Source organism: Myxine glutinosa, chromosome 1, assembly GCF_964187855.1.
Source record: "Myxine glutinosa chromosome 1, kmMyxGlut1.1, whole genome shotgun sequence".
Classification (NCBI taxonomy): Eukaryota; Metazoa; Chordata; class Myxini; order Myxiniformes; family Myxinidae; genus Myxine; species Myxine glutinosa.
Window position 1 is genome coordinate 161,916,360 of NC_136261.1, and position 13,911 is coordinate 161,930,270.

Consider the following 13,911-nt stretch of genomic DNA (forward strand, 5'->3'; position numbering starts at 1 on the left):
ACCAGCGCCTCTCCCATAACTGGACTGAGGTGGGGGCTTCGCACAAAGTGTTTTATTGCCACGCCCTTAGAACCCTCTGGAACTCACCAGACGCTCTTCACCACGCCCTCTCATGCCATGCCGCTCGAGCTCTGATTGGCTGGTTCATTCTTACCGTCCCCACTGCTGCCGTGCCGAGCTCAACCCTCCTTCACCTTTCGAGGCCCTGCCTCGTGTTAACTTGACTAGGGGACAGCCAAATGGGACGCAGGATGGATTGCGCCCATAGAGGTAGAATGGAGGTTTACGCAAAATTAATGTAGGGCCTATTCTCCTGTCTTTACACAACGCAGGTACTAAGAGAGGAAATGGCCTATTCTTACACATACTAAGACATAACTATACTACAAATGGGCGTATATGTTGCTCGTGTGACTAACTATGGGGGCAAACCTTTAACATTTATTGACTTCAATGTGCCAATCTCAAAACCGCAGCAATATCATCACTGATTGAAACAGTCTTCCATGGCAAATGATCATCACTGATTGTAACAGTTTTCCATGTCAAAAGATCATCACTGATTGTAACAGTCTTCCATGGCCAATGATCATCACTGATTGTAACAGTCTTCCATGGCAAATGATCATCACTGATTGTAACAGTCTTCCATGGCAAATGATCATCACTGATTGTAACAGTCTTCCATGGCAAATGATCATCACTGATTGCAACAGTCTTCCATGGGAAATGATCATCACTGATTGTAACAGTCTTCCATGGCAAATGATCGTCACTGATTGTAACAGACTTCCATGGCAAATGATTATCACTGATTGTAACAGTCTTCCATGGCAAATGATCATCACTGATTGTAACAGTCTTCCATGGCAAATGATCATCACTGATTGTATCAGTCTTCCAAGGCAATGATAATCACTGATTGTAACGGTCTTCCATGGCAAATGATCATCACTGATTGTAACAGTCCTCCGTGGCAAATTATCATCACTGATTGTAACAGTCTTCCATGGCAAATGATAGTCACTGATTGTAACAGTCTTCCATGGCAAATGATAGTCACTGATTGTAACAGTCTTCCATGGCAAATTATCGTCACTGATTGTAACATGGCAAATGATCGTCACTGATGGTAATAGTCTTCCATGGCAAAAGATCATCACTGATTGGGACAGTGTCCCATGTCAAAATATCATCACTGATTGTATCAGTGTCCCATGTCAAAATATCATCACTGATTGGGACAGTGTCCCATGTCAAAATATCATCGCTGATTGGGTCAGTGTCCCATCTCAAAATATCATCACTGATTGGGACAGTGTCCCATGTCAAAATATCATCACTAATTGGGACAGTGTCCCATGTTGAAATATCATCACTGATTGGGACAGTGTCCCATGTCAAAATATCATCACTGATTGGGACAGTGTCCCATGTCAAAATATCATCAATGATTGGGACAGTGTCCCATGTCAAAATATCATCAATGATTGGGACAGTGTCCCATGTCAAAATATCATCAATGATTGGGACTGTGTCCCATGTCAAAATATCATCACTGATTGGGACAGTGTCCCTGGTCAAAATATCATCACTGATTGGGACAGTGGCCCATGTCAAAATATCATCACTGATTGGGACAGTATCCCATGTCAAAATATCATCACTGATTGGGACAGTGTCCCATGTCAAAATATCATCACTGATTGGGACAGTATCCCATGTCAAAATATCATCACTGATTGGGACAGTGTCCCATGTTAAAATATCATCACTGATTGGGACAGTGTCCCATGTCAAAATATCATCAATGATTGGGACAGTGTCCCATGTCAAAATATCATCACTGATTGGGACAGTGTCCCATGTCAAAATATCATCACTGATTGGGACAGTGTCCCATGTCAAAATATTATCACTGATTGGGACAGTATCCCATGTCAAAATATCATCGCTGATTGGGACAGTGTCCCATGTTAAAATATCATCACTGATTGGGACAGTGTCCCATGTCAAAATATCATCAATGATTGGGACAGTGTCCCATGTCAAAATATCATCAATGATTGGGACAGTGTCCCATGTCAAAATATCATCAATGATTGGGACAGTGTCCCATGTCAAAATATCATCAATGATTGGGACAGTCTTCCAGAACATGCAGTCGGGGTCACAACAGTGAAGGCCTTTAACACTCTTTAAGATCATCAGTGTAATCCTGGTGTTGGCTTCACGGTTCAGGTGGCCGGCGAGCTTGAGATCCTCTAGTTTGACTCCTGTCGTGCTTTTAAATAACACCAGGTGGGTTGACTCAGCCACGTCCGTCATCCTTCCGTGGTCGGCAAAATGAGTACCGGCTTTACTGGAAACTGGGGGCACTGCATCAGTGGCACAGTTTGCGCTCGCAGAAATGATGCAACCAACAGCCACGTGCTGCATTATAAATAATAAAGAAATATAACAGGGTCACAGGCCCTATCATTGCTATCAAAGGTGTCAATTTCGCAAAGAACTGAACAATCTATATGGGATCAACAATCTGCTTCCACATGTGTTTGTGTGTCGGATGAGGAGCGCAGCGGCGGAGCGCGCAAAGCCGCAAACCCACAGGGCCACAATCAATGACGTGGATCGTGATTCGTGAGACAGCAACGCGCATGCAAAGCGGGTGAATGATCGGGAGGCGCGTCACAGGGAACGTGCGGAAATAATCAATAATTTGTATGCTAACGATGTACTTCTTCAAAGGTGTATTTATACAAATATATGTTAAATTCCGAGGCGAATTGCCAAATCCGCCACAGCCAGGGGAAATACTAATAAAGAAGAAGAAGCAGAGGACGATACTGGCTGCTTCAGCGAAGTCGTGTGAGTGTAGTGTGTGTTTGGGTGCATGTGGTTATACATTATAAATACCATACGGTAGTTGTGTGATCCTTCCAAACAGGTCAAAGAAGCGCGTCTTGTGTAAACAAAAGAAAACTCAAGTTTTATTAATTGTAAAAGAATAATAATTTTGCATTTGTAAGAACCCGTTGATGATAGGCTATCATTCACGTGTCTTTGTGCTGTTGATCATTTATTCGACATTTCGCCTCCTTTTTGTGTTGTTCGTCACCCAAGCCTCAAGGACGTCACACCATGCATACAATAAGAGTCAGACACGGCGGAAGAGCTTTACACAGGTCAGTAACGTGTGTGTGTGTGTGTGTGTGTGTGTGTGTGTGTGTGTGTGTGTGTGTGTGTGTGTGTGTGTGTGTGTGTGTGTGTGTGTGTGTGTGTGTGTGTGTGTGTGTGTGTGTGTGTGTGTGTGTGTGTATATGTGTGTGTATGTATGTGTGTATATATATATGTATGTATATATATATATATATATATATATATATATATATATATATATATATATATATATATATATATCTGTGCAGCGTCTGTCCTGTCATGTGTTGTCTTGTCACTGAACTACTTTCTCAAACTTTTGTGAAATCGTACCAAACTTCTGGTATGCATATATCTCTCCCGTCGATATGTCCTAAGGGTATTTTTTATTTTTTGAAAAATTTTCCAATTTTCTCTTTCTTTTTCTTGGGGGGGAGATAAAAAAAAAATTTCAACTTAACTTTTCAACTTCGATTGTTTATAAAATGTGATATTGTGGCGGACACGAAAGCCCACTGGCGTGGTGACATCATTCCGCGCACCAAGTGGGCGGCGGCCACGCCCCAGAGAGAGGCGTGGCCTCAAGATATACACGGGGCGCACAGCCCGGAGCAGCTCAGTGCTGCAGTTTGAGTACTTTCAAAAAAGACTCTTTTATGAACCGCGTTGTTCGCTTGCCGCTTGCTCCTTGCGTAAGCATTAGCGCGCAGCATCGCGCTTCATATGGTGACCTCGACGTTGGATCTGCCGTAGCGATCCTTCCGAACACGACGCCATTGCAATGGCAAACAACAACGCAATGTCGATTAAACTTCCCGAATTTTGGGAGGCCCAGGCCGAAGTCTGGTTCGTCCAAGCCGAAGCCCAATTTCAGCTTCGGCGCCTCACCGGCGACGACACGCGCTACTGCCACGTCGTCGCCTCCCTCGGGTCCGGCACGGCCGCTCGAGTTGTGTCCGTCCTTCGCCACCCACCGGACGGCCACAAGTACGAGGCACTCAAGCGGCTACTCCTAGCCACGTTCGGCCTCACGGACGACGCACGGGCCGACCGCCTCCTGGATCTCCCCGAGCTCGGCGACACGCGCCCGTCGGTCCGAATGGACCATATGCTGTCACTGTTGGGCGACGAAGCCCCCGGTTCTCTATTCCGGGCGCTTTTCCATCGCCAACTTCCAGCGCAGGTTCGCCTCGCGTTGGCCGGGACGGTGCTAACGGAACCCCGAGCATTGGCAGCCGAGGCGGACAGGTACTTCGCGGCTTCGGACACGCGGGCGAGAGTCGGTGCGGCCGTCACGGACCTCGAGGCTGATGCTGCTGATGATGCTGATCCACAGCATCAGCTTACACAGCATACGCAGCATGCTGATACGCACCTCGTGACCGCCGCCACGCCCCGCCCACCGCCGCGGAGAAAACCGCCACCGCGGGGAAAACCGCCAACTCCACCGGCCTGGCGGAGCCAGCCGCACTCCTCCAGCTCCACCACCTGGTGCTGGTTCCACGCCAAGTTCGGCCACGAGGCTCGGCAGTGTCATCCGCCATGCTCCTTCAACAGGTCGGGAAACGCCCGGGCCGGCGCTCAATAGTGGCGATGAGCGCCGGCCGTTCGAGCAGCCTGCTGTTCATAACGGACACCTTATCCGGGCGCCGTTACCTGTGCGACACGGGAGCACAGGTGAGTGTCGTTCCCGCCGGTACGTCAGACAAGCACGCCGCGGGCGGGGGCCCCGCGCTGCTTGCCGCGAACGGGACGCCCATCCGTACGTACGGAAAACGCTGCCTCTCTCTGCGGTTCGGAGGGCAGGTTTTCCGATGGACGTTCGTCACCGCCGACGTGCCCATGGCACTGCTTGGCACGGACTTCCTGTGCGCTAATGGGCTCCTGGTCGACGTAAAGCGCAGACGTCTTGTCCAGGCCGAGACGTTCAGCTCGCTCGCTTGTGCGCTGCCCAGCTCATCGAGCAGCTCGCCGAGCGGCTTGCCAAGCGGCTTGCCGAACGGTTCGGTTCCGGCCACGTTGATCTGTACGCTTCCGGCAGCGGACGAATTCACCCGCCTCCTCGCAGGCTTCCCGGCCCTCACGCGGCCCACCTTCTCGGCGGGGGCCGTCAAGCACGGGGTGGCCCATCACATCCCCACCGTCGGGCCACCGGTCTACGCCCGGGCACGCTGCCTCGAGCCGACGAAGCTGGCGGTGGCAAAAGCGGAGTTCGCTACCCTGGAGCGACTCGGCATCGTTCGGCGCTCGGAGAGTGCTTGGGCGTCGCCGCTGCACATCGTGCCGAAGCCCGGCGGGGGGTGGCGACCGTGCGGTGACTATCGCCGTCTCAATGACGCCACCACTCCCGACCGCTACCCCGTCCCCCACATTCAGGACTTTTCCGCCAGTTTGGCGGGCATGTCCTTCTCGAAGGTGGACCTCATACGCGGCTACCATCAGGTCCCCGTCAGGCCGGAGGACGTCCCGAAGACGGCGGTCATCACGCCATTCGGACTCTTTGAGTTCCTGCGGATGCCCTTTGGTCTGAAGAATGCGGCTCAGGCGTTCCAGCGACTGATGGACAGCGTCCTGCGCGACTTGGATTTTGTCTACGTCTACCTGGACGATATCCTCGTCGCCAGCGCGTCCCGCGAAGAGCACCTACGCCACCTCCGCACGCTCTTCGAACGCCTGGGCCAGCATGGCCTGATTGTGAACCCCGCAAAGTGCCGGTTCGGCGTCGCCGTAATCGATTTTCTGGGGCACCGTGTCACCAGGCACGGAGCCGTCCCCCTGCCGGCCAAGGTGGAGGCGGTGAAGGGGTTTCCGCGCCCCCGCACGATCAGAGGGCTGCAGGAGTTCCTGGGCATGGTGAACTTTTACCATCGGTTCCTGCCCCGTATCGCCCAGCTCCTGCGCCCCCTGCACGAAGCTCTCCGAGGTAAGCCGGGCAAAGGCGACATTACCTGGACCGAGCAGATGGACACGGCGTTCACGGGCGCGAAGCCCGCCTTGGCTAACGCCACCATGCTCGCGCACCCGGCGCCCGATGCACCGATCGCCCTCACCACCGACGCCTCGGACTACGCGGTGGGCGCGGTGCACGAGCAATGGGTGCGTGGAGCTTGGCAACCGCTGGCGTTCTTTAGCCGGCAGCTTCGCCCGCCCGAACGCCGTTACAGTACCTTAGACCGCGAGTTGCTCGGGCTTCACTTGGCGGTCAGGCACTTCCGCCATCTGCTCGGGGGCCGTGCGTTCACGGCCTTCGTCGACCACAAGCCGCTGATCTTCGCGATGGGCAAGGTCACCGAGCCGTGGTCGGCCCGGCAGCAGCGTCACCTCTCGGCCGTGTCCGAGTACACGACGGACATCCGGCACGTCGCGGGGAAGGACAACCCGGTGGCGGATTGCCTTTCCCGGGCCGTCGCCCACGCAGTCCACCTCGGCATCGACTATGCCCGGATGGCAGCGGACCAGGCCGCTGACCCCGACGTCCAGGCCTTGCAGACCGCCGTCACGGGCCTCCGCGTCACCGAGGTGCCTTTCGACGGCGCGGGCGCGGCCCTCTTGTGCGACGTCTCCCTCGGGCGGCCTCGCCCCATCGTGCCCGTGGGCTGGCAGCGCCAGGTGTTTGATGCCATCCACGGCCTGTCCCACCCGGGCGCGAGGGCCTCCCAAAGGTTGATCGCCGACAAGTTCGTCTGGCATGGCCTCCGGAAGGCCGTCCGTGGCTGGGCCAGGACGTGCCTCGCGCGCCAAGGTGCACCGGCACACCCAGGCCCCGTTGGCCCCGTTCACGGTGCCGGAACGCCGGTTTGACCACGTCCACGTGGACCTGGTGGGACCTCTGCCTCCCTCGCGGGGTTTCACCCACGTCCTCACCATGGTGGACCGCACCACCCGGTGGCCGGAGGCCGTGCCCTTGGCGTCGACAACGGCGGCGGACGTCGCGCAGGCTTTCATCGCCACCTGGGTCGCCCGGTTCGGCGCCCCCTCAGACATCTCGTCCGACCGCGGCCCCCAGTTCACCTCGGAGCTCTGGGGGGCGGTCGCGCAGGGGCTCGGGGTCCGGCTGCACCGAACCACGGCCTACCACCCCCAGGCTAACGGCCTGTGTGAGCGATTTCACCGCTCATTGAAGGCCGCGCTCTGGGCCACCCTCCGCGACGGCGGCTGGGTCGACAGGCTCCCCTGGGTCCTGCTGGGCCTCCGGACGGCGCCCAAGGAGGACCTGCGCGCATCCGCGGCGGAGTTGGCCTTCGGGCAACCGCTACGGGTGCCGGGCGAGTTCCTCCCCGACTCCACGGCACCATGGTCCGCGGCACAGCAGCGCTCCGCTCTGCAAGAGACCGCCTAGAGGTTCGCCCCGGTGCCAACGGCATGCCACGGGCACCCACCGACGCACGTTGCTCCGGAGCTTCGCACGGCGGAGTACGTCTTCGTCCGCCACGATGCCCACCGGACATCACTGCGGCCCCCGTACGACGGGCCTTTCCGCGTGCTGGAGACCGGGGCGAAGCACTTCACCCTGGACATCGGCGGTACTCCTGACCGCGTTTCTGTAGACCGCCTCAAGCCGGCCCACCTCGACGTGGACCATCCACCGCCAGTGGCCAGACCCCCGCGTCGGGGCCACCCCCCTGCGGGCGGACCCCCGGCACCACCCAGCCCCGCCGCCCCCCGGTCCTGCACCCATCCCAGGGGCAGCCAGAGGCATCCCACCTGGCATCCCTGCACCCCGGACGCCGCCGATCGCCAGGGGGCGCTTCGGCCGGGTCATCCGTTTGCCCCGCAAACTGGCCCTCCAGGTGCGCGGGAATTCTGGGGGGGCGCGTGTGGCAGACACGAAAGCCCACTGGCGTGGTGACATCATTCCGCGCACCAAGTGGGCGGCGGCCACGCCCGAGAGAGAGGCGTGGCCTCGAGATATACACGGGGCGCGCAGCCCGGAGCAGCTCAGTGCTGCAGTTTGAGTACTTTCAATAAAGACTCTTTTATGAACCGCGTTGTCCGCTTGCTCCTTGCGTAAGCATTAGCGCGCGCAGCATCGCGCTTCAATATCACATATATTACAAATACATTTGTGCAAAATAATTGTTTGAATTATGATTGGTTTAAACCATGACAAAACGGCAACTCGGAAAAGTCATCTCTATATATAAAGGAGGAGTGTCTGTCTGTCTTGATGTCCGCTTATAACTCAAGAACTACACATCGGAGAAAAGTTTTAGACGCAGATTCGGAATCAGCATAAAATCCCGGTGGTTATAGGCGACTTTTTATTTTAATATCAATGGTTTAAAAAACCGCGCCAGCTGCAATTCCGTGGTGTAGTTTGTGGCGGCGCTATTGCCTCTTTCCGATCCCATGATGCATTGCGGTTCCGATTCGCGATGAGGTCTATGCGCTATCACCGACACTTTTCCACCTTTTCCATACCTTTTAATCAGATTTACCTTATCGTCCATCGTAACCACATTACGCTTGGAAACACTAGCATTATCCTTCTTCGGACCCATGGCTAACACAGAGTAAAGGAATACTGTACGTCGCCTCTGTTGTGAATGCGAAGCAGCGGTTGCGCGTACGTACATATTTATATATTTTTAATGTGCTTTTTATTGTATTTTAAATTGTTTTTTTAGCTTCTTTTATTGTTAATTTATGTACTATTTTATTTATTTTAAATATATTTTTAAGGAAAACAAATGTTTTCATGTCCGTACGAGTGACGTAAAGTCGCACATAATGACAAAATGCGCGCCATTTTTTCGCGCCAAGAACGAATAAACGGTTTTTTTTTTAGTTGAGATTTTATTCGAATTCAAATTTCATTAAATTCCAACTGTTGGAAACAATAATTATTTCAACTGTTGGAAATATTTTTTTGGTTAACCAACGACGGTCGATTTAATCTCGACCTTCCCCAAATGCGGAAGAGTGCGGCGCTGCAGGAGCGCAGGTGAAACCCAGGAAATGCACATTGGTGTTCACAGTGGAAATGCCCATGGACGGCATCGTGGTTAACGGCATCGTGGTTAACGGCATCGTGGTTAACGGCATCGTGGTTAACGGCATCGTGGTGAACGGCATCGTGGTGAACGGCATCGTGGTGAAAGGCATCGTGGTTAACGGCATTGCTACGAATTCCTTCTGGGAATCTGACCCAAGCCACAATCTCCCAAACCCATATCCGTGCAAGTCCTTCTCTCCCAGACACGGTAATGACTAATGTACCCTCCGACCTCCCCTCATCCTGCTTCCAGGCCCTGGGCTCCTCTGGCTTTGCCGAGTGTGAGAGTCCAAAGCTTTTTAGCTCCAGTCAGAGCTGACTCGGTGCTGCAAAGTCTGCCATTTCAATCGTTGTGGGACGGGTCGGGTGTTGTGGGACGGGTCGGGTGTTGTGGGACGGGTCGGGTGTTGTGGGACTGGTCGGGTGTTGTGGGACTGGTCGGGTGTTGTGGGACTGGTCGGGTGTTGTGGGACGGGTCGGGTGTTGTGGGACGGGTCGGGTGTTGTGGGACGGGTCGGGTGTTGTGGGACGGGTCGGGTGTTGTGGGACGGGTCGGGTGTTGTGGGACGGGTCGGGTGTTGTGGGACGGGTCGGGTGTTGTGGGACGGGTCGGGTGTTGTGGGACGGGTCGGGTGTTGTGGGACGGGTCGGGTGTTGTGGGACGGGTCGGGTGTTGTGGGACGGGTCGGGTGTTGTGGGACGGGTCGGGTGTTGTGGGACGGGTGATGTTGAAGCGATCGTCAGAACGATGTTGTATCGAGACCAGAATCCCGCTCAGTTGACAGTCACACTGCCAAAGATAGGCAAAAGTGTCCTCAAGAGGCGGCTGTGAAATCACACCTTCGGGTATGGATGTTCAACGGCTCCCAATCGACGAACCGCAAATTCCCACTCAAAATCCACGTTACACACACACACCAGATTAACGTCTGGATGGTTGTGAAAATGGTTGAAGCGAGGTGAAGAACCTGGAGCGATGCGAAATCAGGCGCAAGACAAAACGGCCAACGGTCCGTTCTCGAGACGTAACGGCACTCTAATGATTCTCTTCGGAATCAACCGCAAAACCTGTCACGCAGGTTTATCTGTCACAGCGATAACAACTCTGTCGCAGGAATCCCTTTCCCAGGAAACCCCAAAGTTAACCAGAAATGTTGTATACCAAGAGGTTTTGAGAAATTGAAAATTGACAAAACGTCATGTAGGCAATGTACTGTGATATTGCTCTAAAATATACATGTTCTTTTCATCATATATTTGTCTTATTCTTATTCAACCCGGGCGAAGCCGGGTACCTCAGCTAGTATATATATATATACTGAAACGCAAAAGAAACTTACCACCTTTGAAACCTTTAAATATCAACAATAACACTGCGTGTAGTAAATGTGTGAACTTATTTGTGGACAATAGTGTCCTCACTGTCAGACAAAACGGTCACGGATGGTCACTTGAACCTTCAATGGTCACTTCATAGCACAGCTGTTGAACAGCCGTTTTGACTGTCAGTGATTAGCCGAGGGGTATGGGATGATTTTAATGAGCTGCACGTGATGTCTTGATATTGGCTTTAAAAAGGCCAGTGCAAAATGGGCATTTCAATCAACATGCCACGATTGTCAAGGGATCAACGGCAGCGTGCCCTGGGCATGCTGCAAGGCGGACTGAGCTACCGTGAGGTGGCACGTCGCCTTGGCTGTTCACACCAGACGATATCGGCCCTGGTGGACAGAGACACCCTCCACAACTCTGCAGATGACAGACCTCGATCAGGGAGGCCAAGAGTCACCACTGCACTGCAGGACAGGCAGATGGTCCGAAGTCACCTGCGGGATTGATTCCGTCCAGCATCCCGCACTGCGGCAGAAACTCCGGGGCGTGCAAACCCACGGATCTCCAATGATACTGCACGAAGACGACTGCATGACTATGGTCTGACTGCCAGAAGACCATACAGAGGCCCCGTGATGACGGCTGCCCATCGCCGCAACCAACAGAGATGGTGCCAGCAGCATCAGCGGTGGACCTTGGCGCAGTGAAACGAGGTCGCTTTCAGCGATGAGTCAAGGTTCTGTGTGGACAGTCCTGATGGGCGTGAGCGTGTCTGGAGAAGAACTGGCGAGCGATATGCCGATTGTTGCTTGCATCAAGCCAACAGGTGGGGTGGCCCAAGTGTGATGGTGTGGGCTGCCATATCAGGCCGGTACAGGACGCCACTGGTGGTTGTGGATGGGAATCTTAACGCCCAGCGGTATGTGGATAACATCCTGCGACCTCATCTGCTGCCATTCCTGCTAGACCACCCAGACCTGAGAACCTTTCAGCATGACAACGCTCGTCCCCATGCTGCTCGCTTTACCACTGCATTTCTCCAAGGCGAGAACATCAACACCATGCAGTGGCCTGTGCTCTCCCCTGACCTGAATCCCATAGAGCACCTGTGGGATGAGCTTGGGAGACGCGTAGTTGGCAGGGCCAGGACACGGGCAGAGCTGCTTCAGACATTGAGGACTGAGTGGGACAGAATCCAGCAGCAATCCATCCAAAGACTGGTAGGCAGTATACGCCGACGATGCACTGCCTGTATCCAAAACAATGGTGGCCACACACGCTATTGAAAGGGGACTGACATTGCACCCTGTGCTGTTCTGTACTGTAGAACAAACTGATGAGATGGTGTATCTTGGTCAAAAACTTGACATGTCATCAATAAAATGCCAATGTTTCAATTAGCAATTGTTGGTTTGTTTTATTTTGAACTGTTACAATTTTATTACATTTCAAACAAGTGGTAAGTTTCTTTTGCGTTTCAGTATATATATATATATATATATATATATATATATATATATATATATATATATATATATATATATATATATATATATATATATATATTGTAACGGATTTGAGAAGTGTAACAATTTTGAGAAAGTGTAACGAATGTGAAAAGTATGGTTTTGTTGTGTGTAACACCCTCGTAATGTAAAGAATGGTCGCAGCTCGTCCTCTTAGTTAATTCCATAAACCTACACACAGGACACGATATATCCTTTTAAATAGTTAGTCCCTTATTCTCTGTGTAGGCTAAGGATGTGTTTCCCACTAGTTTGACTCTTCATTGCACCGAATTAAATAAGAGTAGGCCCTCCGACGCCCCATGGCAGCTTCCAAGTGCCAGGTTTGCACTTTGCTGCATTTTCATCTGCCGTCCACTTTGCAGCAGTTGACTCCATTACGCACGAGGTAACGCCGAAGAAGAAAGGCGGGTCTCCACCTCGTCATAGAGGGGAGGAGTAAGTCGGCCCCGCTCATCCAACCCAAAACGAGGGGTTTGGCTTGAGAGGGCGGAGAGAGAACGTTTGGGGAAGGTTCGAAAAGGGTGAAGGGCGACCCCTATATAACCTGCTGCGGGATGCTCCCCAGAAGAGATGAGCTGAGAGGAGGGATGAGATGAGTTCTGGGTCCAGGAGATGCGCTGGAGACGAGCAGGTGTGACCGAGCCGCCGTGAGACGTGCCGCGCTGCAGGAGAAACGGACCGGGGCAACGCAAGGAGCGCACGAGGCAGCAGTACGGAGAAAGGAACTTCGCCCGCGCAGTTTGGGACCAAAGCTCGGCTTCTTGACGGCGGAGCCTTCTGGCCCGACCGTGCCCAGCACCCGCTGAACCTTCCTTGCCTCTAAAAGCCACCCATCTCCAAGCCATTCCTTCCTGCCTGCATTTCCCCGTGTAAGTGTGATCGTCCGTCTGTTTTTAATGTTGTGCTGGGGTTTATTAATTAAGCTTGAATAGATAAGCTAATGATTTCACTGTGTGTCTGCTCCTTCCATTTTCTGTATATAACCGACTGCTCTCGTTGCTTTGGCTTGTGAAAATACTTAATAAATCCTTTTATTCCTCCGTACTTCTTCTTCTTCATTCTCGTTCGGTCGCTTTAGAGGTTTCCATATTGAGTAGCTGCGGCGCGATACGGCCAAAGTTTGGGGTGAATCGGGTTTTAGTCAGGGAAGCACTGTTCGGTCGCGGAGCCTCCGCTCGGTCAAAATAACATCTAATCCGCGGTCCGTAACAATATATATATATATATATATATATATATATATATATATATATATATATATATATATATATATATATATATATATTGTTACGGAAAAGGAGAGGGCTTCCCTCGTTGCCGTGCGGACATCAACCCGCCGTTCCTTCTACTAACCACTCTCCGTTCCTGGTCGTCCCAACGCTCTCTCCCGCCCGCAGCGCCGCCAGGGTATTCGGGCCAGAAAGCCGGAATGGGCCTTCCCGGGACCTGAGTGCAACGCTCGGTCGTGAGACAGGGAAGAGACGGCCGTTCGAGCTACGGTTTTAGGTTACCGAGCGGGTTTAGTAACCCGTAGTTCGAACCATTAACAAGCTACACCCGATTATAACGTTGGCCAAATCGCGCTATGCTAGATCAATGACAGAAAAGACACGACGACTGGGAAAGATGAAACGACGCAAGGGGGTACAGTTCTCAAGACCTCCGGAGGAGGGTGTAATTACAGTGGTGGAGAAAAGGGGTAGATTACAAGGTAGCGTGAGGTAAAGAACACAGAAGAGATGGGCACTTAAATACAGTCTTATTTATACCCAGACAGACCACGGACAAGGTAGACTCACACAGGGGTTGATGGCAGGAATGGACAGGTAGATCGAGGGCACAAGGTGCACCTTGGCTCGGGGACAGGATAAGCACAGTCCAAAGATGCAGGGAGGT

The 13,911-nt window shown here is 52.7% G+C and overlaps 1 protein-coding gene across 2 annotated transcripts in view; it reads left to right on the plus strand.

The window, feature by feature from the left end:
- The first annotated feature begins 2,680 nt into the window (after positions 1 to 2,680).
- Positions 2,681 to 13,911, plus strand: part of PITRM1 (pitrilysin metallopeptidase 1) — a 94,515-nt gene continuing 83,284 nt past the window's right edge. The window contains exons 1-2 of one of the 2 annotated variants that reach the window (XM_068121474.2): positions 2,681 to 2,868; positions 3,124 to 3,185. In XM_068121474.2, the coding sequence (XP_067977575.2) occupies positions 3,142 to 3,185 (44 nt within the window). In that variant the 5' untranslated portion in view covers positions 2,681 to 2,868; positions 3,124 to 3,141. The remainder of the gene's footprint in view (positions 2,869 to 3,123; positions 3,186 to 13,911) is intronic. The other variant, XM_068121481.2, reaches the window with a different exon arrangement.